Source organism: Podarcis cretensis, assembly GCF_951804945.1.
Source record: "Podarcis cretensis genome assembly, chromosome: 5".
Taxonomy (NCBI): Eukaryota; Metazoa; Chordata; class Lepidosauria; order Squamata; family Lacertidae; genus Podarcis; species Podarcis cretensis.
The window spans coordinates 86,584,354-86,611,452 of NC_137174.1; the positions used below are offsets into that span (position 1 = coordinate 86,584,354).

Sequence of the window (27,099 nt, forward strand, 5' to 3'; positions counted from 1 at the left end):
AGCAATGAAAAGGTATTGGCTTAGGCATTGGATCGCGAAACAAGTGGGTTTATTCACCAGGGGTTCATCACAGGACGACGAAGAGAAATGAGGCCGGGGAGAGGCTGATGCTGCAGCATCAAGGCTGCTGGACACGCCCCCCCCCAGGGCACCTGGTTGGACGGCCACCGGGGGGGGGGGCATGAGCGCCAGCCAGGTGAGCTGGAGGCAGGGGGCTACGCCCCCTGCTAGGGGCGGTGTTCAGGCTCCCGCCCACAACCACTCCCCTCTCTTTCAGGGAGGAGAGTCTTTGACAGAGGGAATGTTTTGTGTTTTGCTTTTTTTTTTTTAAGCCAACGACTGGGGGATCTGTAATCCCCAAGATGATGTTGACCTACAGTACATTTTCCATCATCCCTGGCCATTGGCCATGCTGGCTAGAACTGACAACGTATGAAGGAAAACAACTTCCATATTCCTGTTTGAAGCAGAGATTCACTTTTTGAACATTAGCTTGTTAAATTTAAAAGCTTCTTCCGATGCCTTTGGGGCAGAATGTTTTCACAGAATTTTTGAAATATTAACATCAAAACCTATCTGGCATATTTAGAGATCATAGATTTGTATATAGTACCCAATGCCTCTCTCACAAAATTAAACAATAATTTGCATAATAATAATAACAGGTTCAGAGTTCAAAAATACAGTACACAATCTGACAAAATTATAAAACTTGGTCCTCCAGACAGAAAAGTATCATGTCAGCCAAATAGGCAGGACAACAAGAACAAACACAGCAAATGCCTTTAGGAAAACTTAGCAGGTAAGCTCCAATATTAGGTACCAGTTCAGTACACGCAAATCACCTGAACTCTACGATTCTACTAAGCCAGTGGTTCCCAAACATTTCTTCCTAGCGACCACTTGGAAACCGCTGAGAATCTTGGCAGAACACTTAAGGCTTTTCTTGCCTGTTGTAGCAATTAATGTGCTGTGCAATACGCTGTATGGTTTTAATTGTATTTTTACCATTTATTTTATTTCTTATATAATGTGTTTTATTGTATTCCATAGAATTCAAATTGAAATACAATAAAATACAATATAAGAAATTAAAGAAGCAATTAAAAGGCAATTAAAAATATATATGAATTATTGAATGCAATTGATGTGCTGCTACCATTTTCAACCACAAATCAGCAGACATGCCATAGACCACCTGAATGAAGCTTGCAGGCCACTGATACTCCATGGACCAGTCTAGGAACCCCAGTGCTAAGCTTTAAAAGTTCGGTGACAGTCTTACTTTTGGGGACACCCCAAATGCTGGGTTATAATTAAAGTCTCCACCACTGACTGACATTGTAAGCGAATGCACCAACCATCACCACTGACCTGTGTCAATCTATACGACACCCCCCCCCCCCAAGAGAAATGAATAATGCTATCAACCTTTGGCAGTGAAGTGGAAAGAATCAGAGAGCATCCTTAGGGTCAGGAAGAGAAAATGAGAGTAAGAGATCTGTCACTCAGTCCTGTGACAGAGATGTAGGAAGAGAAGTGGTGAACAGTGAGTTGACAAAGGCATTGGTGGGAGCAACAAAATCTGTGTTCTGCCTAAGTCTCAAGAGGCAGTAATTCAAAGGCAGAATCTCAAAATCATATTCAAACAAGCAAACAAACCAGCTTATTTCCATATGCTGTTTTTCCTTCCAACTTTTCCAACTCAAGAAGGACATCAACCTAGATTCTGGCATACGTGCATATCAAACACAGGTCCTGTCCTTGACATCTCCACTTAAGGATCTCAGATAGTTTTTTGCTAGGCATTTGGTCACTTTTTTAAATGCTATAACCAAATTTAGTTCCTGAGATCAAGAAGCAAATTTTTGTCTATGTTTGGATGCAACTGGACACCATTTTGAATCAAGGTGGTGGACAGAACCCTTTAAAACTGCAATAATTTTAACCACTTGTTTCAAAGCTGTATACTGATTTTTTATTTCGTAGAATTCCTGAGCAACGCCAGACAATAGGCTGCTGATTAATTATAAAATTAAGATTTCTGTTGTTTACTACATATCATACAACAGCCATGATCTGTCTTCACCAATTTAGTAATAAGTTGGCACAGAGACTATGAGCTTGATGTATAACAAAAATGGATTACAATGAATAATGCAGTCATCAGCTTTTCTTTACCTCAAGAAGTATTTCTTATCTTTGGATTTGAGTTCAAACTAGATGTCTTTTTAGGCAGTTGGTTCAAAGCTATGCTTTGGCTGGTCACTTCTCTTTGCTGACAAAAAGCAGCCATGGGTACTGCCCATCCTGGTACAAGGGAGAAAGATTATTTCTTCCTGCATGCTGGTCTCCCAATTTTGAATTAAACATAAATAAAAACGAGGCAGCTGCCCTCAACTTCCCTTCCCATGTTAACTGGCATAATGTTGTACAATGTGTAAAAAATGGTTTCCATGTTTTGAAAACTGCTTAGAAGCCATCTGGGCACTAAGTGCCATATAAATTCAGAAACAGTAATAATAATATGACTAATTTTGGTTTCTGAGAGATAGAAAACTGGTAGTCCTGAAGCAGTTTCCCTTAGCCTTAGTGGTCCTAAATTAATTTAACTGAAGGAGAAATTATTTAAAGTTTTTAAGCAAAACAAATATTGTTTATTAGGTCCACTCCTAAGGAAAAGAACCATGCTTTTCAAATTGTAACATATTGAGATAGGAAACCCAGCAGAGGGATGTAGAAAAAGAAGGTTGTGTCAAGGACTGGCTCCTCAAAATCCTGGGCCCAGACTCTGGAGTTACAGCCAGGACTACTATTTAGGATCTAACACCAACCCTGCAAAGACGTCCCTAAGATTCGAAAGAAAAAAAGAGAGCTAGAAATAGGTTTCTCTGCTCCCTGAGCCTCAGGTTTACCACTTACACAACAGTAAGCAACCAGGAGGTTAGGAAATGGAGTCCGTACCAAGGCTTTACCCAAATAAACAGACCCCAATTCTGTAGACTTATTAAGAAATAAATAAATAAAAAGAGGGGAAATTAAGAGCATAAAACAGAACCCAAAATACTCATTAAAAAGTACAGACAGATATTCCAATTATCAACATAGCTGGGAATTCTAAATCAAATTAAAATTAGCAAAGCCACCTCATCCTGTACATACCATAGAGCTTTGAATCGATCATCTGCAATCCGTAGTGCAAAAGCTGAGGTGTCCCAGGTGTCGTGAAGAGACAGGGTGTGTGAAAGAAAAAGAAGAGGCACAAAAAATGGGCCAGTTTTGGAGTAAAAAAGCATAGCCACTACGATGAATCCCCTGAACCAGCCAGAAGGCATCTAGAAGCTTCTTAGTACCTTGAAGGGCCTACTTTTTCCACACAGCTGAAAGGGCTTCCCACTCCAGGCATCTAGAAGCTTCTTAGGACCTTGAAGGGCCTACTTTTTCCACACAGCTGAAAGGGCTTCCCACTCCAGGCATCTAGAAGCTTCTTAGGACCTTGAAGGGCCTACTTTTTCCACACAGCTGAAAGGGCTTCCCACTCCAGGCATCTAGAAGTTTCTTAGTACCTTGAAGGGCCTACTTTTCCCACACAGCCGAAAGGGCTTCCCACTCCGCGGGCCTCACTCCCTCCTCCTCCTCCGGCCTTCATGCAAAGTCAGCCTAGATTGCCTCAGCCCAATGAGTTCATTTTAATTGCTGATAAGCGGCTTCTCTCCCAGAAGCCCAGCTTTTATCCAGAGTAGCCTGAGAGAAGGAGCCGTCTTCTTGTCAGCACGTGTATATCGAAGGCCTTTCTGCCAATCCCCTCCACCATCTGAGGAAAAGCCGGGACCTTCCCTGTGGTGGCACCCTAACCTTTGCAGCATGCCAGTGTGGTTTAATCGTGTCAGGCCAGGACTGGGGAAACCCAGGTTCAAATTCACACATGGCTCTATGAAGGACACTCCAGAACTTTGTGCCACTCATTTTCTCTCAGCCTAACCTACCCTCACAAGGTGGTTGTGAAGGTGAAAGCAGGAGGGGGCATGCATGCCTCCTTCAGCTCATTGGAAGAAAGGGAGGAGAATCCATAACTGAAATACCACGATCCAAAGGGAGACTTGCGTAGCCCCAGCTTTGTTAGGCTTCCTATGCCAGATGAAGACTGTCTTATGCACTCAACCTCATTATGTTCCACAAAGGAAAGGGCTCTCTGCTTTCACTGAAGGCAGCAAGATCCATAGGAAGATCCCAAAGGAGAGATTATTCACAAATTCCTCTTTCCCTCTGCAGTCCCCAGCACTATCTGCCCCACTGTTCTGGAGGGTCAGGAGCATCTTGGGTGGGAGGATATAGATATCTGAATTTATTCCAAATTATTTTCTATTTGATACTGTCTTTGTAAATTACTTTTATTGCATTATGAAATTACTTTGAAATGCTTCATCGGAAGCAATTCATAAATGATATAAACAATAGTAATACAAGGAAGGAGAAGGGGAAAATAAAATAAAATAAAAATCACCTCCCCTACTTCTTCCAGTGAATGGGTCCCATGGGTAGAGTTCTGCCCCCAAGCTGTCTAAATCCAACCCTATATTTTAGCTTTACACTTATTTGGCTTTTATAGGAGTTCTCTCCACTGCTCACCATTAGTAGCCTTTTTATTGTGTGCATTTATGCATTTATAACGGATGTTCTCCTTGTATACTAGTTCTGTATACCATTTTCAGAGGCTGCCAGGACCAACTGAAGACATTTTGCAAAAGCAAAAGTAGCAAATGAAAACACACACCTTAAGCCAAGGCCCTACAGTACTCGAGGCCTTGTCAAGTTATTTTGGCATCCGGGACCAGAAGTCTCACAAGCACCTCTACCTTTCCTTGAAAGTAAAATAGTAATAATAACAATAATTAAAAAGCAAACAAATAAAAGTTTGATCCCTTTTCATGACACCCATACTCAGCTGCCCAAGGCCTGGAACTGGCTCCAGGCCTCCTCGTCCTGTAATCTGAAAGACCTTTAAGACACCCAGTTCATTGGGGGGGGAGGGTATGTATGGGTGGGTGGGTTTATGTATATATTCATCTTATAATTACAATAAAATAAAAAACAGCTGCCTGAGGTGGCTGCCTCACTCTGCCTAATTGTGGGGCCAGCTCTGGAGGCAGCTTATACAGTCGTACCTCCGTTTATGTAACCCTCTGGTTATGTAAACTTCGGGATGCGCACGCAGCAAACCCAGAAGTATTTTACTGGGTTTTGCCGCGTGCGCATGCGCAGAAGCGGTCTTCAGGTTGCGGAAACCTCAGGATCCAACCGGAAATCCAGAACGGATCCTGTCCACAACCGGAGGTATCACTGTACTGTGAGCTTCAAACTGAAAACAAAAACAAAAACCAACCATCATACACACGCCCCACACCACGTTAAATAAATAAATACACGGACATTTAGCTCTTTGTATGCAGTGAATATGCTCCATATGTAGTGTAATGGTCAGAGTGTTGGATAAGGACCTGGGAGACCAGGGTTCAAGTTCCTATTCAGCTATGAAGCTCTCTGGGTGACCTTGGGTTGGTCACAGTGTTAAGTTGTGGGTGAACATATCAGACGACACAGCGATTCTTCAAACAGCTCTTGCTTATTCACAGGCCAGAACAGAACTGAACTGAAGGATTCCGCCAGCCTGCTTATATAGAGCTCCACTAGAACACAACAGTAACCATTTTCTGTAACTATCCAATCACTGAATGTCACTTTCGATCCCTTATTTGCATATGTGGACCTGAACTATCTACAGTATCCCCCTGCTGGCCCAGGGTGAGAACTTCAGAACATAACACACAGTCTCTCAGCCTACCTTCCAGGGGTGTTGTGAGAATAAAATGAGGAGTGGGGATGAGAACAACATATGCCACCTCTAGCTCCTTGGAGGAAAGGCGGGGTATAAATGTAATAAATACATTAAATAACTAATATTTAAGCTGCTAGATGGCACCAATAGGAAGCCCAAGGGTTTAGAATGTGGCAAAAAAAGAGACACCACTTCCACCCCCTCGCCAAACCATTATTTAGAAAAGCAAAGGGAGCCCTCCCCCACACACAAAGGAAAGAAAAGCTTACCATCCCTGCTTTAGCTCATAATTTCACCACCACAGTGTTTGATAGGGTTGGCCGTTGTTGCTCAAAAGTGGCCAGGCCCGGAATTAGCAGGGGTTTGGCCGCTGCAGTTTGTGGTTGGCAAATCTCGGCAGGGAAACTTGCATAATGTCAGTTCCCATTATGCCTGGTTGGTTTTGATCAATGCTCCCTGTCCCTCATTCTTGGAAGCAGAGCAACGTTCAAAATAAAAGCAAGCCAGTTATGGCTGAAGGTATCAGGTACAGCCAAGGAATGTGCCCTATCCTGCAGGAAAATGGTAATAGGGCATCCTAACACTTCACTGCATGCAATTAGGTTAGCAAGTTGGGGAGGAGAAGAGACTTAAAAGGCAGGGAACAGAATGTGAGTGGAAGGGTATTAATTCAATAAAGATGAAGATTAATCTACAGGGAGGGCGGGGGGCGGAACCTCTGCAACACATCTAATAAAAATTGGCCTGGGCACCTGCAGTGCTTTTAAGGTGCTTTTCTTAATGTAATCATTTTAAGTTTTAATTGTATTTTTTACCCAAGTGATTAACTTTCTTCTTTCCACTCGAAACCTTCTTGCAGTTCCACCTTGATGTGGTCACTTTCTATCATTTCCCTTTAATTGCACCTTTTTGATGAATTAAGCCATCATTTTGGTGGTTCCAATCTCTTTGTAGCCAAAGGGGCAAAAGAGGGGAGGAAAAATTGTCTTGAAAGGTGGCTGGAAACAGCATTTCTCTTTGTGAAACACTTCTTGGGATTTTTGGGATCGAAGGAGCTGCCATGGAAGTCACACTAAGCACGTGCAATGCCAGAAAACATAGTGGATGCTTTGCAGATTTACTTGAGTAGTTGGCAAAAAGCCAGCAAGCTGCAGTGGTTAGAGTAGTGGACTAGGGCCTGGAAGGCCAGGGTTAAGATCACCCAATTTAGCCATGAAGCTCAGTCATAATCTCTTAGCCTAACCTACCTCACAGGGCTGTTGTGAGGATGAAATGGGGAGGAGAATCATGTGAAGCACCTTGAGCTCCTTGGAAGAAAAAGGTAGCATACAAATGTAATAAATAAATAGTAAAACTATAAACACAATTGCAATAAAATACGATAGCTGAAAACAATAGTGTACAAGTCTAGCCACCGCAAAATCTATCAAACCTTTAATGGCTCACTTCTTTAAATACAATAGAAAATCCCCACAATAGAATACAATACAATAGAAAATCCCCACCAGTAGAAAATAATCCAAGGCCAGCCTAAAGAGAAAGCATCTCAGCTAATCACAGTCTGAAATAAACGTGTTTTCAGAGCCTGTTTGGAAGCCATAACTCAGAGGTCAGTAAGGGAGTTCTGCAAAATGAGGGGTCATAGCTGAAAAGGCCCAAGCTCTAGTGCCTACAGGTCATAGCTGCACCTGCATAAGACTCTCATTCTTTTTGCTGAGCAGACTAAAAATTGCTACCTATCAGACTTCTAGAGCCCTCCAGATGATGTCAGACTCCAATTCCCATCAGCCCCAGCCAGCATCAGGAATGATGGGAATTGCATTCCAAGGGCTTCAGTTGGAGAAAGCCTGGGCTCGAAGGACCAGTGGTCTGATTCAGTGTGAGGATGCTCCATATACAGTATATTTATCTGTGCCCCTCCACTACTCCATTCCCTTCTGTTATCCTGTCCCATGGCCATGTGCCCAACAAAACTCTCAAAAAAAAATCAAAACAGAATAAACTATTCAAATTAAATAAATGTATGTGATGATTATGCTTAATTTGAATAATTCATTCTGGTCACAGGATCTGTGTTTCTTTGATAAAGAATTTGGACTGTTGGCAGGCAGAGATTGCCCACAGCCCTGAAGTATGCTATATATTTATTTGCTTTACATTTTCCATCATCTTGTACCAAATATTTTTGTACTAAAACTGGAACATATGCCTATAAATTATTGCACTCTATGGATTAGGTTTATGGTTTATAAACAAAAAAGAATGTTCAGTGACTTTTTATTCTACTGTTTTATGTTTAATGCTCAGCACATTAGCAAAGTAATAATCAATAGTAGACAAAACGACCAGATATTCTAATGTTCCACACTCCTGTCAACTTCTCTGCAATTAAAGTGGGAAAACTAAATATTTTGAAATGCTATGCATAATTGGAGACTCATTCACCCAAAGCAACCACTTTGCAAAGGTCTCTCCCTTTTGGTTTACAACCGATTACAATCAAAAATTGGCACTCGGCATCGTACTGATATGCTGTTTTGTGGGATGCAAGATTATGTTATGAAGCTATAAAATGAAAGGTTGGTTTTATTCCCATCATAAATATGATTTGTCATGGTTTTCCAGTCATTGAGAAGGTTTAGAATTTACACTAAAGCTCTGGAAACCAGTTCAATGGAAATAATATCTCCTTCCCAAAAAATTAGAATTAAATAGAGCCGTAATAGCTTTGGTTTATGTATGATATGAAGTGAAGGAATTGCCTTTTGGTTTTGAGTAGGGCAGAATTTGCAACTAGTTGATTATGGCAATCTAAGCTGCATCAGAGAAAGGAGTCCTTAAACCCTCTGTTGTCCTCACCAACAATGCAAAGTGATGGAGGGCAGGCTGCTTTGCTGCTCTAAGCAAATTCAACTTATGCTGGGCTGTGTTTTAATCAATTTGGCTATGTACACATTACTTACTGGCTTAGAACACAGCTAGGTCATTATTTTTCTAAATTTGGAACTCACTGGCATCCATGCATTTGGTGCAACTTTTGAGAGGAGGAACCTATGCAGTTGTAGCTTGTATGCTTTTCTTTTAAGATGCTGCACTGAACATGCAGACAACGGTGGTAGAGAGGCCAGGAAGTGTGGTCCCCCTTAATACATTCAATAAACACGGGTGTGTGGGTGAACAGAGAAGAAGCAAAAAAAGAAGACGCAAAAGAGGATGTAGAAGACAGAATAAATTAGGATGACAGCAGACGCATAATGCAGATGCATCTGACAGCAGATGCAGAATCAGATCATCGCTAAATCCCATAATGAGTGTGTATGTGACTTAAACCCTATATTGGGTAGGGGGGCGTTACTGAATATTTCCCTTTATAAGAATAAGAATAATTCATTTTTTATATCCCGCCCATCTGGCTGGCTTTCCTCAGTCACTCTGGGCAGCTCCCAACAGAATATTAAAAACACAACAAAACATCAAACATTGAAAACTTTCCTAAACAGGGCTGCCTTCAGATGTCTTCTAAAAGTCAGATAGCTGTTTATTTCCTTGACATCTGATGGCAGGTGCCACTACCGAGAAGGCCCTCTACCTGGTTCCCTGTAACCTCACTTCTTGCAGTGAGGGAGCTGCCAGGAGGCCCTCGAAGCTGGACCTCAGTGTTCGGGCTGATCAATGGGGGTGGAGACTCTCCTTCAGGTATACTGGGCCGAGGCCATTTAGGGCTTTAAAGGTGCTCAGAAACGTACTGGGAGCCAATGTAGGTCTTTCAGGACCAGTGTTATATGGTCTCAGCAGCCACTCCCAGTCACCAGTCTAGCTGCCTCATTCTGTAGTTGTAGTTTCTGGGTCACCTTCAAAGGTAGCCCCACATAGTGTGCATTGCAGTAGCCCAAGTGGGAGATAACTAGAGCATGCACCACTCTGGCGAGACAGTCTGCGGGCAGGTAGGGTCTCAGCCTGCATACCAGATGGAGTTGGTAGACAACCTCCCTGGACACAGAATTGATCGGTACTTTCCTTCGACACCAACACTCACTGCCTCTCTCCCCTTGTTTTTCTTTCAGTTGGACTCTGAGAACAGAAGTACCCTCTACCGTGAGACATCAATGTGGCATAGTGGTTAGAGTGTTTGATTAGGACCTAGGAGACCATAGTGCAAATCCCCATTCAGCAATGAAGCTCATGAGATTATCATTGTCTCTCAGCCTAACCAATCTCACAGGCTTGCTGTGAGAATACAGTAAAGAGGGAAAGAAGCATGTGCATTACTTGAATTCTTCTGATGAAATGTGGGGTAGAAATATAATACATAAATAAAATGAAATGAAAATAGATGTGAGGAAGCAGCTCAAAAAGGGATCCTTAACCACGATTACTGAGCACTGAATTGCCCAGTCACTTGCTTTATAGCAGGCTTCCTCAACCTTGGCCCTCCAGATGTTTTGAGACTACAATTCCCATCATCCCTCAACACTGGTCCTGCTAGCTAGGGATCCTGGGAGTTGTAGGCCGAAAACATCTGGAGGGCAGAGGTTGAGGAAGCCTGCTTTATAAGGATTCATCAATATCACTGTAACATCTAGTTTAGGTTTGAACCCTTATCTTGTGACCACTGGGTATATTATTCAGCATCCCATCTAATTACTGAGATTTCACTGCCCATTGTGCAAGGCTGTACACAGCCTTGCATTTTACACACTTTGAAAAATGCATCACATTTCTCAGGAAACAGGATTCTGCAACCAACATCACAGCCTGCACTTGCATAGAACTGCAGCATATCAAAAGCAACCTCTTTCACATCACAATGTACTGACCAGAAACACAATTAAGAGAAAGAACAGTTTGTTACTACAGCTGAGTCTGTCTTCCAACATGACCTCTCCCTGTCCCACCTCATAGTTGTTGTTCAGAAAGGAAATATGTACAAAGCCTTTCCATGGTGTGTTTAGAAGTAGCAGTTAATAAACTTGTTGAATATAAAATACAATGAGTTGGACAGTTATTTTGTGGAGTTATTGTCATCACTATTATAATTACTGCAGTGACTCTTGTGTTTAAAGTCCTGGCCATTTTGCAAATTAGCACACATAGGATTGCACCATAGACAACTGATGTTTCAGTGGATGGAGTTTGCACAGGAGAACTTCCCAGTGATATATTGGGATTTCACACAGCATAAGAAATCTTAACAAATTGTGTTTTAATTCATTATGAATATGAATGCATATAAATTAAAGTACTCGTCCTGAAGGGGAGGGGATCTCCTTTCTTTTGAACAGAACTGAAACTTTTAACTGATTCATCTATTTGACCAATCTGTTGTTGTTGTTTTTTAACTTTTTAATTGACTTAACAAAGGTTTTTCTGGTGGGGTTTACTTCAAAACTATTACTTTGGTAATCTGCAAATAAATGAAGATTACATTTATTATTTGACTGACTGAAGAATGATTTGATTAGCTAGTTTTGTTTGTTTATAAAGGGCATCAGCCATAGTTTTTAGAACATTATAATAGGAACACAGTGCTGCAATATTTTATGGTCATTCTGAAACCAAGATGTCAAGCCAATTTGCTCACAAAGTGGTGTGTTGTTTTTTAAGGAAGAAGGAAGAGCAGCATGTCTGTCTGTGCTTGCTGTTGCCGCTGGAATCATTCCTGTTGTGATCCATAAAACACTCCCTCTCTTGAGTACTCGGGAGCAGGCTAAGCCAGGGCCTTGAGTATCTTGGATGATGTGGGAGCAGAACCTCTACCCCACTGCTGCTGATACCTTTCCTGCCACCACAAACATAATATACTCACACACTGCTGCTCAGGTGAAGTTTTAGAAGAAGGAGTGCCTCTTTTAACAGTTACCTGCCATTTGTTTAGAAGGATGGGAGGTGTCTTGCATCCATGCATAGCATCACAGCAGACACAGTCTTTTCTCTCTGTTTTTTTTTTAAGTGTTTTTCCCCTTCTCTCACACATGACAGAATGCCTCTTCTAATACTGTCATGCGGTGCCCGCCTAGCCCTAACCGTATGTTAGGGGGTGCAATACTTGCCTTGCCCTGGGTGCTGGCAACCCACGTTACGACACTGCACACACCACACAAACATCTCTCCATCTTCCATCCAGGCAAGCAAGCTTTCAAGGACCCATCCCAGCCAGGGGCGGGGAGGAGGACACTTGCAGAGAATCCAGAGCAGGGCCATTCAGGGGTGTATAGCCTGGGAATGGGCACGGCCCAGGAAGAGTCCCAAGGGCCATTTGGAGAGGTAGATCTGAAGGGGCACATTTGGCCACCGGAACCTGTGATTCCCCCACCCCACTGCAGCCTAACTGTTCTGATCAAATAGTTTTGAGAGGATGGTTTTAAGAAAAGAATTACACTGACTCTGGTAACAACCTCAGCATTCCCAATTCGTATCAGCAACTCCTGAGCTTGAAACAACAAGAGTGAAACAGACACAAATCACCATTTATGGCAATAGGAATGAACACTGCCCACAGGGCCTGCCTCTTGTTCAGTTATCTGCAGGGTCATGCCAAAGAGATGGCAGGCACACAGGTCTCTTTTTCCAAAGGATTAATATTTAACTGACTTTCTGAACCTGTCTCTGGTGTTAGCTCTGACTAGATATGCATCTGACAGCCACACACTGCCCATCCCTCTCTTCACTTCTCACCCTATGCAGTTACAGGTTGGGTTTAAGTATATATCTGCTGCGATTCTCTTTGTTTAGAAAGAGCCTGGAAGAAAAAGCCAGGCAGCAAAGCCAGTGTAACAGGACTCCGTCACTTTTCTACTCTTTTTATTTTTACAAAAGAGGTGAAATAATTTTAAAACACAGACAGACAATAAGTTTATTTATTTAGAAACTTGTTAAATAGAGTCTGGGAATTCAAATAGTCAGTGTGGACATTGTACAGAACTGGCGGGGAGCCAAATATTCAATTCCCAAGGGAGAACCTATGAGCAAGAGCCCTCTCCTCTCCCACAAGTGGGGGAACATACTGCAATTAGTTATACGCACAAGCAATATCTAAATTGGAGCCCAACCCTGCTGCTTCAGCCAGAGAACTTCAAATGCCTGTAAGAGTGTTTAGCTTTTTAGTGCTGGAACTAGAGCAATATGTCACACTTTTCAAAGGCCTGTGTAAACAGTTCTTTCCCTTTTGTAGAAACATTTCTTAAGTTTTCCGTACCCCTGTGTAAACAGCATCCATTTACAAGCCTGCCATGTTTCATCTGAAGATAGTGTGATGGGGAGAAGCCATCCCTTAGCCCCCCCCCCTCCATTCACCATATAGGTCATTCCAACTTAAAACGAGTGTAAAAGAACAAATTCACATTAAGGAGGATGATTGACAGTAGGCAGCCAAGGCTGGAAGGGGAATCTTGGGGAAAGAACATAGGAAGCTGGCTTGTACCAAGTGTGAACATTGGTCCGTCCATTCAGCTCACTACTGTTATGTTTACTGGCAGTGGCTCTCCAGGGATTCAGATGGGAGTCTTTGCCAACCATACCTGAAGATGCCAGAGATTGAAACTGGGACCTTTTGCAAGCAAATCACTGAGCTATAGCCCTTCCACAAAAGGAAAGATGTTGGCAAGGTAATTCAATGTTTAACGTCTGGGAACATTTACACACACACACACACAGAGAGAGAGAGAGAGAGAGAGAGAGAGAGAGAGAGAGAGAGAGATTAGTGTAGAATATATAGGGATATTAGTGTAGAATTAAAGGAGCTATGTCAGCCTCAGTTTCTTCTAGGTGCCTCTGGTCAACAAATTTCGCCCATTAACCTAAAACTCTGTGTCCGTTGTCTTCATTTATTCCACCTGTGGGGGGGAGGGAATAGCCACACAATGCCCCTTCCGACCTTCAGGAGGAGGGGGGGTTGTGGGATCACGACCCCGCCCACACTCTGCGAGGCTGGCGTCAGCCTCGCAGGAGACAGGGATTCACCCAATTAGCATACCCTGTGGCGCCAGCCAATTGGCTGGCGGCAGGGGCGGGCCTTCCTAGGGCCACTTAAGGTCAGGGCAGCCCCTGGCTCACCCCCTTTCTTCCCTGGAGACGACGCAGTTTCCCACCCACCCGCCCTTTAGGTTTTGCCACTGACCTTGCTATGGGCTTCGGCTGGTCGCCGCAAGGGGCCTGGTAGGAGTTTTTCCATTTGGCTAATTGGCTGGTTTTGTGAGCCACTTGGTTTTTTCGCCTACCTCGTAGCAAATCGTCACAACTCCCTCGGTTTTGGCGGTAGGCATTGGCCGGGGTATTATCATGCAGATGAGGTTGGGGGGGAGGAACGCCATCACCTCCCCCAATGCTTGAAGGGTAGTTCGTTAAAGGACTCCGAGGGGCGACGCCTCGTCCGAAACCTACGGAGGCTAGGGCCTAAAGCGCGCCCCCGAGCGGTAACCCCTTGGGGAGCGCCCAGGGATATGCATCTCGGGTGGCTCCCCCTGTTGGTGTTTAACCCTTCCCGGTCAGACCGGATAGTCGGTTAGGGCCAATGCCTAAAGCCAATACCCTTCTTTCCTGTAATCAATAAAGTTGTGGCCATTTTTCGCCCATTAACCTAAAACTCTGTGTCCGTTGTCTTCATTTATTCCACCTGTGGGGGGGAGGGAATAGCCACACAATATATAGGGATATTAGTGTAGAATTAAAGGAGCTATGTCAGCCTCAGTTTCTTCTAGGTGCCTCTGGTCAACATACACCAAACCTTTCCACATAGTAGTAGAAAGGTTTATTGCCAAGAACCTTGCAAAAAAATGCACAAATTATTATTATTATTATTATTATTATTATTATTATTATTATTATCAACATTGGTCTTTATTGTGTGTTTTTTAATTAATTAATTAAACAAAATGTGTATACTGCTTAATTTTGACTAAAATTTCTAAATGGCTTACAGATGCTCTCCCTTTTTCATTCAGATACAAAGTTTGCCATGAGAAAAAGAGAGGCAGCCAAGGTCAGGGATTGGGGTACCTGTAACTTTCTGGATGCTGGTGGCTGACATCTCCCAACACCCCTGCCCAGTGGCCATTCTGGCTAAGAACTAATGGGAACTGGAGTCCAATACCTGATGAGCCAAAGATTCCCCACTCCTGGCTAGAGAGGAAGGGGCAGTAAGAGAGAGAGAGAGAGAGAGAGAGAGAGAGAGAGAGAGAGAGCGCATTATGTTACATCTATCATTCTAGGTGTGCAGTACATTGTGTATCTATGAAATATTCAACTTTCTCTTCCAATAACTCTACACTGTATATGTCTGTTACAATATGTCCATTAAAAAGTACAATAGATCATACAAACAGGAAAAGTTACTTGTAATATAATTACAAATGCATTCATGGATCAAGAAGATAATTTTATTCGAGTTTCTATGTTTTACACACATACTTCAGAAACACAGTATGGTACTACTTGTACTCTTCAATATTATCTGACTTTCATGAGTCATTTATTCCAAATACCCATGTATGTGTGCAGACCCGTATTATTGTTTCTCAATAAAGTATATGTAACGCAGATGTGTATTTTACGACAGAATAGCTTGCCATGTATTGTATAGTACATTTGCTATATATAGCGTATATAGTTATAATATATGTTATAGGATATAACATCTACCAGGAGGAAGGAAGTCCCAGGGGTGTTTAAAGGGTCAGTTTCCTTGGGAGAATAGAGCACTGGAGATTTGCGGTATTTTTGGCTGTGCCTATTTATTTACAAAGATGCAGGTAGAGCAGACGGGGAGCAAGGCAGCAAATGAAAGGCAGGGCTAATGTTAAAACAACAATAACTTATCAAAAGTTATAGCATACCCCTAAGGCTCCAAAAGGCTGCTTCTTGCCAGGCAGCTCCAAAACTTTTTAAAATTTAATTCAACGTAGTTACTGTTTTCCTAGGATAAAAGTCTAGCCCTGTTTCAACTTGCACCCAGGCAAGTGGCTCTGATCCATGCCTGGCTTTGATGCCTGGCATTCATTATTAGCGGGCAATGCTCAGTCTAAAAGCAGAAGGACAGCATGGTCCATAACAGCTTATATGAATGCACAGCTGTGTTTCGGAGCACATGTGATTATTGTTCAGAAATGAATGTCCCTTGGCCAGCTCACTAGTTATACACTCTCATAAACAATGAAAAAGGTCTGTGTTCTACCTATGCATGTCAAAGGCATACGCCTCTTTGCTTACAGTAAGCTTATTGCTTGGAGAAGAGCCATAGCTCAGTGCAGAGCACACACTTTGTATGCAAATGGCATCATGTTCAGTCCCTGGTAGGACTGCGAAGAACTCTTGTCCAAAATCCTAGAGAGCCACCGTAAGTCAGTGTAGAATACATACAGTACTGAGATGGATTGGTCAGAATGCTGAGCTGGATTTATCAGTAGCCTGTTTCAGTATGAGGCAGCTTCTTGTGTTCCTTATCATTACATACTTAAGAATGAGTCACAGCAAATACTCTTCCAACACACTACTTTCTTTTGCAGTTTAATATTGAACGTATCCAACAGCAAGCCTTTGAATCTTACTGCAAATATTGATCCTCCCCTCCTGCAATCTCACTTTAACCTCAAATGCCACCCCTGAATTCACACAAGCTAATCTTGCCTGGGCCAGGTTACAACTTTAACAAACGTTGAACCATCTAAAAGACCATGTTGAAATGCATGCATATCACATATCATGTTCATCAGAATGAATTTTAAAATGTTATACAAGTCAGCCCTTGTAGCAGACATGTGCTAACCTTCCTTCGCGACAAAAGATGCTTCCCTGTTGCTCAGACTGACTGCTGTCTCACAAACATTACTATTTGAGTGGTTCTTCACATACCAAAAGCAAATGCCAAATCCTGTTAGATCACAACTCTCTATTTGTTGATGGACGGCCACCCGGACTCGGCCCCAGACACACTGATCAGATGCTTGGAGGCTGTGGCTGGATGGTTACGTGGGAGCCGGCTGAAGTTAAATCCTTCGAAGACAGAGGTCCTCTGGCTGGGACGGGACGACATGGGACTGAGGGGGCAACTCCCATCTCTTGCGGGGGTGCAATTAGTGCCAGCACCGTCCGTTAAGAGTTTGGGTGTAATCTTCGATACCTCCCTCTCCATGGAGGCGCAGATTGCAGCTACAACAAAGGCGGCATTTTTTCATCTCCGCCAAGCTAAGCAGTTGGCTCCTTACCTCTCTCGCCCTGACCTAGCCACTGTGATCCACGCGACGGTCACCTCCAGACTGGATTATTGTAACTCGCTCTACGTGGGGCTGCCCTTGAGACTGACCCAGAAACTCCAGCGGGTGCAGAATGCCGCAGCGAGACTCCTTACGGGGTCTTCGCTTAGAGATCACATTCATCCGGTGCTATACCAGCTGCACTGGCTCCCGGTGGAGTACAGGATCAGGTTTAAGGTGCTGGTTTTAACCTTCAAAGCCCTATACGGCCTAGGGCCCTCGTACCTACGGGACCGCCTCTCCTGGTATGCCCCACAGAGGAACTTACGATCTTCAAATAAAAACACCTTGAGGGTCCCAGGCCTCAGAGAGGTTAGGCTGGCCTCAACTAGAGCCAGGGCTTTTTCGGCTGCGGCTCCAACCTGGTGGAACGCTCTGTCACAAGAGACAAGGGCCCTGCAGGACTTGACATCTTTCCGCAGGGCCTGCAAGACAGAGCTGTTCCACCTGGCATTTGGTCAGGGCGCAGCCTGACCCCCTCCTCTGGCAATCTTTACAAAGTTTTAGTTTATGGTTGCCATCAATTCTGATTTTAATTCATTTTTATAATGTTTTATAATGTCACACTGTTTTAATGTTGTTAGCCGCCCGGAGCCCGGCTTCGGCTGGGGAGGGCGGGATATAAATAAAATTTATTATTATTATTATTATTATTATTAGTCATCTCTGATTCCCGATACCACCCAATCTAATCTAATCTCACAGCAAAGCGGAATAAATCAAGGGGACAGGCTGAGGATCAGTGGTAGAGCATCTGTTTTGCATGAGGAAAGTCCCAGGTTCAGTCCTGGACATCTCTGGGTAGGGCTGAAAGAGATCCCTGCCTGGAACCCTGAGGAGCTGCTGCCAGTCAGACAATACTGAGTTGGATAGACCAATGACCTGGATGACAGTGGATGCTTGGGTTGCGAACGTGATCCGTGCAGGATGCACATTTGCAACCTGCAGCGTTCGCAACCTGCAGCGGCACGTCTGTGCATGTGTAGGTTGCGATTTGGCGCTTCTGCGCATGCACAAAGCGCAATTTAGCTCATGTGTGAGCGCTGAAACCTGGAAGTAACCCATTCCGCTACTTCTGGGTTTTGGCGGTCCGCAACCTGAAGCGTCTGTAACCCGAGGTATGACTATATATGTCAACTTCCTACGTGTCTATGTGAATACTGTGTCCCTGGGCCCAGTGACATTGAGCAATGGATACAACCTATGTGCCATTGAACCCTCTTTAATGTTTATGATTCTGAATTGCAACAGATGCCATCTACTGTAATCCTAGGAATAAATTGCCATTTTACCCTAAGCATGAGCATTCATACTCTGCTCCTTAGGTTGTTCTCATGGCCCCTTCACTGACTATATTTCTCTATCCACTTTTTCTTGCAGCCTCCTAAACTATATAGTGCACCTGCCCATGTGAATATTCCAGCGCATCCCAAGTTTAGGAAAAGGCTAGTCCATGCTCACTTCAGGTCTGTAGGGAGAGTATCATGTACATCAACCTGGATAGCTCAGTTGGTTATAGCGTTTGGCTGATAACGCCAAGGTTGCAGGTTCAAGCCCCGTATGGGACAGCTGCATATTCCTGCACTGCAGAGGACTGGACTGGACGATCCTCAGGGTTCCTTCCAACTCTACAGTTCTCTGATTCCATGATTCCAACCATAGCTTTATATAATATGCCCTGGCTAAGCCATATTTACAGTGCATTACAGTGTGGGATCGAAACCCAAATCCACTATTTGCCAATGTATGCTCATTCACATGCTCAATGTAGCAGCTATACATATTAAAAAATACTTCTTAACTACCTATCACCGAAACATGCCGGAGCAGCATGCAAAAGTGTGCATAAAACTTATTTGCAACATAAAAAATTTAAATCAGCATATAATGAAATACAGCATAGCAGGGGGTACATACAAACCTGAAAAACTACAAAAACAGAAGAAAGCAAAATTCCAACAATTATTTTTAAATGCCTGGGCAGATAGGAAGGTGCTTAAAAACTTGTAAAGTCAGCACCAGACTTGTCTCCTTGGGAAGGACATTCCAAAGTCCGGCCACCACTTCTGAAAAGGCCCTCTCCCTTTTGGAAGGACTGTAGCTGAGTGGAAGGACAGATGTGTTGCATGTAGAAAGTCCCAGGTTCAATGCCCTGGGGTTTCCAGGTAGGGCTGGGGAAAGTTCCTACCTGAAATCCTGGAGAGCCACTGCTGGTCAGAGTAGATGGATGAATGATCTGACTCAGTATAAGGCAACTTTTTTATATTCCTAATAATATTGTCCCTTGACTAGAGGAGGGAAAGCAAAGCAGGGCTTCTGAAGAAGGTCTCCAGTGTGCTTGGGAACTCAGGCCAAGCAAAGTTTCTCCCCATGGCTGTCTTGAACCAAATGGGTCATAAAAATAGCCCCAGCAATATCAGAATCTGTTTTCAGGTGCTGTCCCTACAAAGATCCCGTGAACTCCCAGGCCTCACCTCCCAGCATGGCCCTTAAAAGTAAAGGTAAAAGGACCCCTGACCATTAGGTCCAGTAGTGACATTAGTTAGATAGAGTCTTGGTGTTCCTTATTTTTAGTTCCTTCCATTGAAGGTATTCTGCCTTGTAGGGCTTCTCTGCTACCCCTTATTTTAAGGCCCTGGGCTGGAGAGGTTATTAAACTTGTTCCTTAGTTCTCCAAAGACTTTACGTAAGGGATCCGTGCATGCAGCAGTTGTATGTGTGGGATTAAAAGCAGAACGGTCTTGCATATGCAAGTCCGCTGGCTCAGTTCATAGTCACTCATAGTCAGCCCCACAACCACCAGCATAATTTATCTGCAATTAATTCAAGATCACTTAACGAAGATGAATTATTTCCTAACAGGCTCAATATTCTGCCATATTCAAATAGGAGCAGCTGGAAAAGGTGGATTCTGCACACACTCACACACTCATTCAGTGCATTCTTATGTGGTTACTATGGCTACTGGGAAAATGCACTTGGGGAAGTAGTTATTCTGGGTTACGGTAATTAAAGTGGAATACAAGAATAGGATTTCACAATATTTTTGCCATTTTTAAAATTGGGAATAAAAGGTAGATGTTCCTGAAGGCAACTGGTTGGCATGATGAGATCTTAAATATGTTCCACTGTTGCACCTGGGATTTTGTAGTTTCACCTCCATCTGCCTCTCTTCTGCTCTTCCTTTGAGTTATACATTGCACTAGTAGCTATACACAGAGAAACAAGCAAACAATAAACCAACACAGATACAGGTCTGTGCCTCAAGGATCATACAGTCTGAACAACCAGAAAGCAGCAATAGGGAACCTTTTTCAACCCTGAAGGCCAGGGACAGAAGTAAAAGCTGGCAGAACAAGGAATGCAAATGTTGCCTTTGTGTTGTAGGCTGATTTCTACACACATTCATGCATTCCTCTTTATTCAGGCAAGCAAGAGCCATTACAGTATCAGAGTTCATGGACACCTCCCAGCCAGGCAGACCCATGTATGGAGGGTGCAGAGCAGAGCCAATGAGGGGCGTGGCTGGCGGAGAGAGTTCCAAGGGCCACAGAGGAAGCCCTGAAGGACCACATTTGCCCCTGCCGCCCTGTGCCTAGGGGTTGCCCACCACACCGCCATAGAGGAAGAGGAAAGAAAAGAAAATGGGAGTCAAGGAATCCCAAGGGGAAGAATTCCTAGGAAAGGTGGGGTTTGAGGATAGCTTTGAGGGAAGAGACAGCCCAGCATGCGATCTGGGCATAAGGAGAAGAGAGGGAGAATAAGTAGGTCCAAGAGACTCTGCGGCGCAAGAAGCAGATTCAACAAGCCTTCAACAGCAAGCATATAATGGGGGTTGGTTGGGTGAGTGTGGCATTAAAAGACTGGGCTTCCAAGCAGTCTCAGCTGGGCTAAGGGGGCGGGGGAGGGCGGAGGCGGATGGTTCAGCTAAGTTCTCGCCCAGTGTGCAAACTAGCGTGGATGCGCGCTGCGGGCGCGAGGTCTTCACGCTAGACGCCTATTGACTGAACGCCTTGGCATCTTGCTAAGCGAAGTGATGTTGACACGGAGGGATGCGCCTCTGACTAGGGACCAAGTTCTCCATCAGCGTGGGAGCCGGCGGTGGCGAAAACACGGGACGCATCCCTCCCTGTCTCGGTCTCTCTCCGCCCCACCAACACCGCCCGCGGTCCATCTTTTGGGCAAGCTCCGCTTTCAAACAGAAAGAGACTAGCAAACCTCCGTCCCCACTTCCAAGCAGCGAAAACCAACAGCAACGCCGGGTTGTGTTGTTGTTGTTGCTGCTGCTGCTGCTAGACTTTGTTTGCTTGTTTGTACGAAAGGAGGCTATTTGCACACAAGGTGGCCAATGCAAAGATAAAAAAAATAATTAAGCTTAAGAGGATAGCAATGGCAAATAAACAAGCCTTTCCACAAAAAGCACCTCGCGTGTTTGGGACTCATCAGATAGCCCAATATGAGGAGTCCTAACAAAGCGAGGAAATAAAGTCTTGGTCGTCCGCTTTGCTTTTTACTCAAACGAGGTGTGTGGTTTTTTCCTCTTCACCCTTTCCTCTTAAAAAAAACCCTCACAGGCAGAGGGCAAACTCACAAGCGTCGAAGGGGGGGGGGGACTTGTTGAAACTTGGTAAAGTGTTAGCTTACTCTCTCAAAGGGTTGGAGAGACCAGGATCCATCGCGGCTTGCTCCAATTGCCTGTTTTTTTGGTGGTGTGTTGTGTGTTTTTTTTTAGACTGGTGATAAAGTGTAAAAGTACAAGTAACTCCTTTTATAAGGCACGGGTGTTCGCCTAATCTGATCACCTTCTGCTTCTTTACGGGGCTATAGGGTGTCTCTAACCACTACCAGCGGGGCTTGCGCTGGCCTCCTAGTTCGCTTGCGCGGAGTGGGGTTTTCGTCTGCAGAAAGTCGCGCTCTCCTCCGTAGGGGATTTTAGGCCCGGGCGGGTGGGGAGAAGAAGTGGGGGAGAGCCCTAACCCTCCCTGAGCATCCCCTAGAGCCCGAGCAAGAGCGTCGATTCCAGCTGGTTCTCACGTGCAAGCAGAGGCGCCAGAATAGCCCGCGGGGAGAGCCCGATCCAGCCCAAGTGATCCAGCCCAGCGTTCAAAGTCCCACTCATATTTTTTTTATGGGGGAAGAGATCTGAACACGTGCTGAACTCTGCCGTCGAAGTCAAGACGTCCTACTCTTTGCTTCGCTAGTAAGTCCGTTGTGTGGATTGACACCTTGCAATCGGAGTAAATTACGCGGACACATAAAAAGTGCACCCCACTCTTGTTTGCTTGCTCCCGGGTAAAGTGTAGGCTTGCGACCCCCAAAAGCGCTTCTCTTTGCTCGGATCGTGACCACGTAATGGTAAATGTCACACAGAGGCTGCACGTTCTCTGCAACTGTTACAGTCTCAGAGTGGCTAGCATGTTGCGAGTTCATTTTTCAGCGACTTAAAATTATGGTTTTCCAAATAATGCGGCCGTTTCGGACTTGCCCCATCATCCACAAGCTTTGTTGCTTTTCTGTTGCTTTTAAAAATTTTTTTATTAAAAACAGCGAATATCTTTAATATGATCAAGGCCACATAACCTTAAACTTGCGTTGCTTTCTAAGAACAAACCATTAATCACCTAAAGTGTCTCGCTTTGCTTAAGGAACAGGCCGGACTTGACTGAATTTGGGCATAGATAGCTCGGTTTACACAAAAATAAGTAAACGGGTTTCACGGGTTTCAGTTGAACTTGCTTCCAGGTAAAGCGTGCGTATCTTCCAACCTAAGAATCACATTTACAGAACAGCTTGATCGTGGTTTCTCCCGCCCCCAGGCAACCTCATATAACTTCGTAAATGAATAGTAAGTTTATTTGATGGAGGGGGTGTAGGGAGGTGCGCAAACGGAAAAAAGGAAGAAAGCTGAATACATTTTTAATAAATAAAAATTAACGATTTAATTCTACAGGCGCCAGCGAAATTGACGTGGTGATCGAAGGCGAAAAGAAACAGGGTTTGTAAACGTGGGAAAGCGGTTTCTGCTGCACTTATTCTCTCCGTTTGCAACCTATGGGTTGCAGAAGGCGGACCACGCAGCTTCCTAAGTGTGCATCTGCACTGCCTTGTACATCTCAAGGCACGTCAGAAAGTTTTGGCGAATGCTCCGCGCCGTATCTAAAGGCAGCAACAGACTATCTCACAGCTGCGGTGAACATCAGCCACGGACCGCGCCAGAAATAAGATCCCTGCTGGGTTTGCTACTGAACTTAACTCGGTGCCTTTAGATAAGGAGATCTTTACGCATCTGCTGCGATCGGCGCATCTGCAACTTTCCTTTTTTTATTAAATGAATAACGGATCTGTTTTCAAATTGTGTCGACTGGATACATCTGCTTTTGGGGGAACAAAAACCAGCTAATCAAACGCAGGCGAGGTGGAGGAAGAGCGGGGGAGGGTGTTGGTCTGTTTCACAGAAAATTAGACAGTAATCCAATGAGATCTTGTGCTTTCCTCTTTCCTCCCTCCTCCCTCCCCCTCCCCGCGCGCGATTTTCTCCCCAAACAAGCAAATAATCGGCCTTTAAAAAATGTCACACAACTTCTGCAACGTTTTGCCTGCCGTTCTCGCCGCCACCTTTCTCCCCCCCCCCCCCCAGTTGGAAATCAAAGTAACAATGCAGGGAAACAAACACAAAAATAGCATGAAATAAATAAAGAGGACTTGTCCAGGGGCTAGGTAAATGGGGTGAGGGGACAGCATGCACAAGAGATCAGCTCTCTTGCAAAAAACGAAGCAAGGCTGCATCTGTTGCACTGCGAGTTGCAGTCAAGAAAACGATTCTTCCCCAGCAGCGTAAAAGAGGTAAATTTGAAATAACTGCGCGGTTTGCATTCGCACAAAGCCCGATGGTACTTTGAACGTTTGCTAGGAAGTGAATCCCAATTCCCAACATGTTCAAGTGAGTCTCAAGCCCTGAGCACATTTTGTATGTAAGTTTCCATAGCGGTGGAGTCAATGGAAATTTCAGTAAGTTGTATGTATGGCCGGCTGTGCGAGGGGAGGAGGAGAGATGGAGAATCGCACATATAATGTTTGATCGGCTCGTAAGGATAGACGGAGACTCCGGCTCCAAGATTGCCAGCCGCCACTGCAGTCTGTAGCAAACTGTTAGAGGAGGACGCGTGAAATTGACAAGATCATCGTGGGTCTCCGAGGATGCCAAAGCAAAAAAAGAAAAGTGCGGCCCAATCGCTTCCACCGCACCAAGCTCGCACTTCAAAACATGCCTTGCAACTGCATCAAGTTAAAATTGAAACTGCCCAGCTCTAGCTGCTTCTTGAGTGGATATTATTATTATTAGTTTTTTAAATATGTGAAATAAACAGAAAGGAAAATAAGGAGATCCAGCTGGGAGCTGCCGCTGAGAAGCTCAGGCAGGCCAGTTTGGCCACCTCAACCGAGGACTACCAAGCGGAAAGAGCCGGAACTCCCAAGCGAAGGAAAACTTTGTAAGTCTCCCTTCCACGACGGAACATATTCCTTTTATTATTGCTGCTGTTATTATTATTTTACGCTTTCAACAAGGAAAAGGAGACCGTTACTGGTAGGGAAGCCGAGATCGCTCGTTCCTGCTTTGTTATGTAACTCATACACTTGCCCGCCCCCCCCCCCACTTAAAAAATATAAATAATAGCACCAGAACTAGAAAAGGAGGACTCGTCGTTGTTTAGGCAACCTTTCCTGGAACAGTATTCCAGCCTGTACACGTGTATGCTGCGGGTTGTTCCTTTTGCACGTGCCACAGGAACAGGAGACGCGTGTGCACGGGTCGGGGGGAGGCAGTTGCACACGTGCGCGCGCCGAAGAAGCAGCGCTCACACGCGCAGAGCGCGAGTTTGTTTGGCTAAGTTGCGTGTACGGGGGGGGGGAGGTCTTTCCGCGCTGACCAGACCGAGTCGAGCCAAGGAGGTTCACCCAAAAGCCCGGCGGCGGGATCTTGCCCTGGTGTTGTTGGGGGGGGGGGCTCAGCTTGAAATGGACAACCCCCAACTCGAGGAGGAGAAACAAAAAATCCCCATTAGCTGGCGAGGAGTCCCCTGCTGCTGCGTTAAGTGCACGCACGCTTTCTCCTCTGCACCGAACCTGTCCCAGCAAAGCCATCGCTCCAGCTCCTGGGCTGCAGGTTGCCACCAGCGTCTCCTCCTCCTCCCGCTGCTGCTGCTTTCGCGGCCTCCCCTCCTTCCCTTCCCCACGCGCTTGTTTTGAATGTTGATTTCACAGAGCCGGCAGCGCCCACTAGGGGCGCTCGGCGTCCTTGCAGCCTCTGCCTCCCTCCCTCCCTCGCCGGAGCGAGCGAGCGAGCGAGCAACTTGCGGCGCTCTTCTTCGGCGCGGCTGAACTTTTCCTCAACTCTTTCGCCGCCTCGGCTGAAGTTCACCAGCGATCCTTCCCCGCCCCCCTCCCTCTCCCTCTCCCTCTCGCCGCCACCCCGGCAGACAAACACACAAACAGCGCCGGGCACAGCCAAGCCAAGCCAGGGAGCCCAGCCGGGACCTCTCCACCCGCCCCCCCGGTCCGGCTCCCCGCGTCCGAGGCGAGGAAGTGGGGAGAAAAGAGAGAGGAGAGAAACCCAACGCGCCGCCGCCGCCGCCGCTGCGCACCATCTCTCTCTCCCTCTCTCTCTCCAGCAAACCAGCCGCGAGGTGGATGGATGTTGGGCAGCGGAGACTCTCGGGGGCCAGTTCTGCGCCGGGGGCGGGCCGGATCTGTGGGGCCAGTGGCTGACCCCCACCCTCCCCGCCCTCTCCATCCCACCCCACGGACCCACATCTTTCCCGGACGTCTAGCGGGGCACAGAAGGGAGCGCGGACGGCGCAGGGGGGGGGCGCGGGGGGGCGCGCAACAGAAAGAGCGATTGCACCTACTTGCGGCCAGTTTCCTCGCTCTGCCTTTGGATCGCATTGCTGCCAAATCCCGCGGACGTTGCTTGGATGGTTGCTTTGGGGGGGGGGATATCTGGGGTCGGGGTTGGGGGGGTGGGGAGGGAAATCAATGGAGGGGCTTTCCCCCCCGCTATCTCTCTCTCTCCCCCTCTCTCTCTTGTTTTTTTTTTCTTTTCCTTCCTGCTTCCCCCACTCTTTTCTTTCTCTCTTTCTCACTCACTCTGTTTCTCTCTCTCTCTCCCAACCCCAAAGCTTGCTATCTTCTCCAGCATTGTCAGTTTGGACACCTTCGCACATGCGCAAGGGCGGCTTCTCCCTCTCGCTCTCCTCTCGCTCGCCCTCCCCCCGCGCAATTCCCCCCCCCCCCCCACTTTCAACATCTCCCGGGCGCCGCCAAAAAAAAAAAAAAGTTTGGAGCGATCTTTCACTTTTGGATTTAAGGGATCTTGGGCAGAAGATCGCAGGAAAGAGACTAAGGCGGGGGATGTGGGGAGATCTCTCTTTTGCTCGCTTGGGGAGATCTAAGCCAGGGAAGGGAAAAGCAATTGACATGAGCGCCCATGCAGACTTTTTAAAGAGAGGGATGATGCCGGATGATGAGCTGATACGACCTGCGATTTATTAATTGTGCACGGCGAGTCTTCTTCGTGCGCCCTTGGCCGGTGCGCTCCCCCCACCCGCAGACACACACACTTTTCTCACCAGCACAACAATTATTTCGCTTATGTGCAGTGGACCAACCCGGCTCCCCCTGGATCCACCCACCCATAGAGACAGAGACGTTGGGGGTTGCGGGGGGGGCTCTCCGATGTTGAGGCTCGCAGCCTCTGTCTTTTCAGACGGACACGGGACCTGCCCGAGTTTCCCCGAGGGAGTCTGAGTCTCTCCTCCCCGCACCACGCGCGCCCCGCCGCCATCCCGGAGAGGCAGAGAGAGAGGGGAGCCCAGTTTTGTATAACCGCAAAGCCGCTTCCTTCTGACACCTATATATCTAAGCGGAGAGGGAGGAGAATAAATATTTATGATTCTCGGTCATCCCTATAGGCCTGGCGGTGCAAACTCCCGGGCTCTTAGATACTGCACTGACACTTTC

The 27,099-nt window shown here is 45.7% G+C and overlaps 1 protein-coding gene and 2 long non-coding RNA genes across 14 annotated transcripts in view; 2 read left to right on the top strand and 1 right to left on the bottom strand.

Annotated features, from left to right (window-relative positions):
• LOC307217259 overlaps positions 1-15,107 on the top strand; it is a 57,618-nt gene extending 42,511 nt beyond the window's left edge. The window contains exon 3 of the long non-coding RNA XR_013839496.1: positions 14,776-15,107. This is a non-coding gene — a long non-coding RNA (uncharacterized lncRNA). The remainder of the gene's footprint in view (positions 1-14,775) is intronic.
• Positions 1-26,054, bottom strand: part of MECOM (MDS1 and EVI1 complex locus) — a 488,986-nt gene extending 462,932 nt beyond the window's left edge. For 4 of the 12 annotated variants that reach the window (XM_079977618.1, XM_079977622.1, XM_079977619.1 and 1 more), the window contains exon 1: positions 25,989-26,054. In XM_079977618.1, coding sequence (XP_079833744.1) covers positions 25,989-26,025 — 37 coding nt within the window. In that variant the 5' untranslated portion in view covers positions 26,026-26,054. The remainder of the gene's footprint in view (positions 1-25,988) is intronic. The other 8 variants (XM_079977611.1, XM_079977625.1, XM_079977620.1 and 5 more) reach the window with 4 other exon arrangements.
• On the top strand, positions 22,232-23,347 carry LOC307216221. The gene is made up of 3 exons (XR_013839008.1): positions 22,232-22,282; positions 22,825-22,927; positions 23,033-23,347. It is a non-coding gene; the product is annotated as an uncharacterized lncRNA (long non-coding RNA).
• Positions 26,055-27,099: the final 1,045 nt, after the last annotated feature.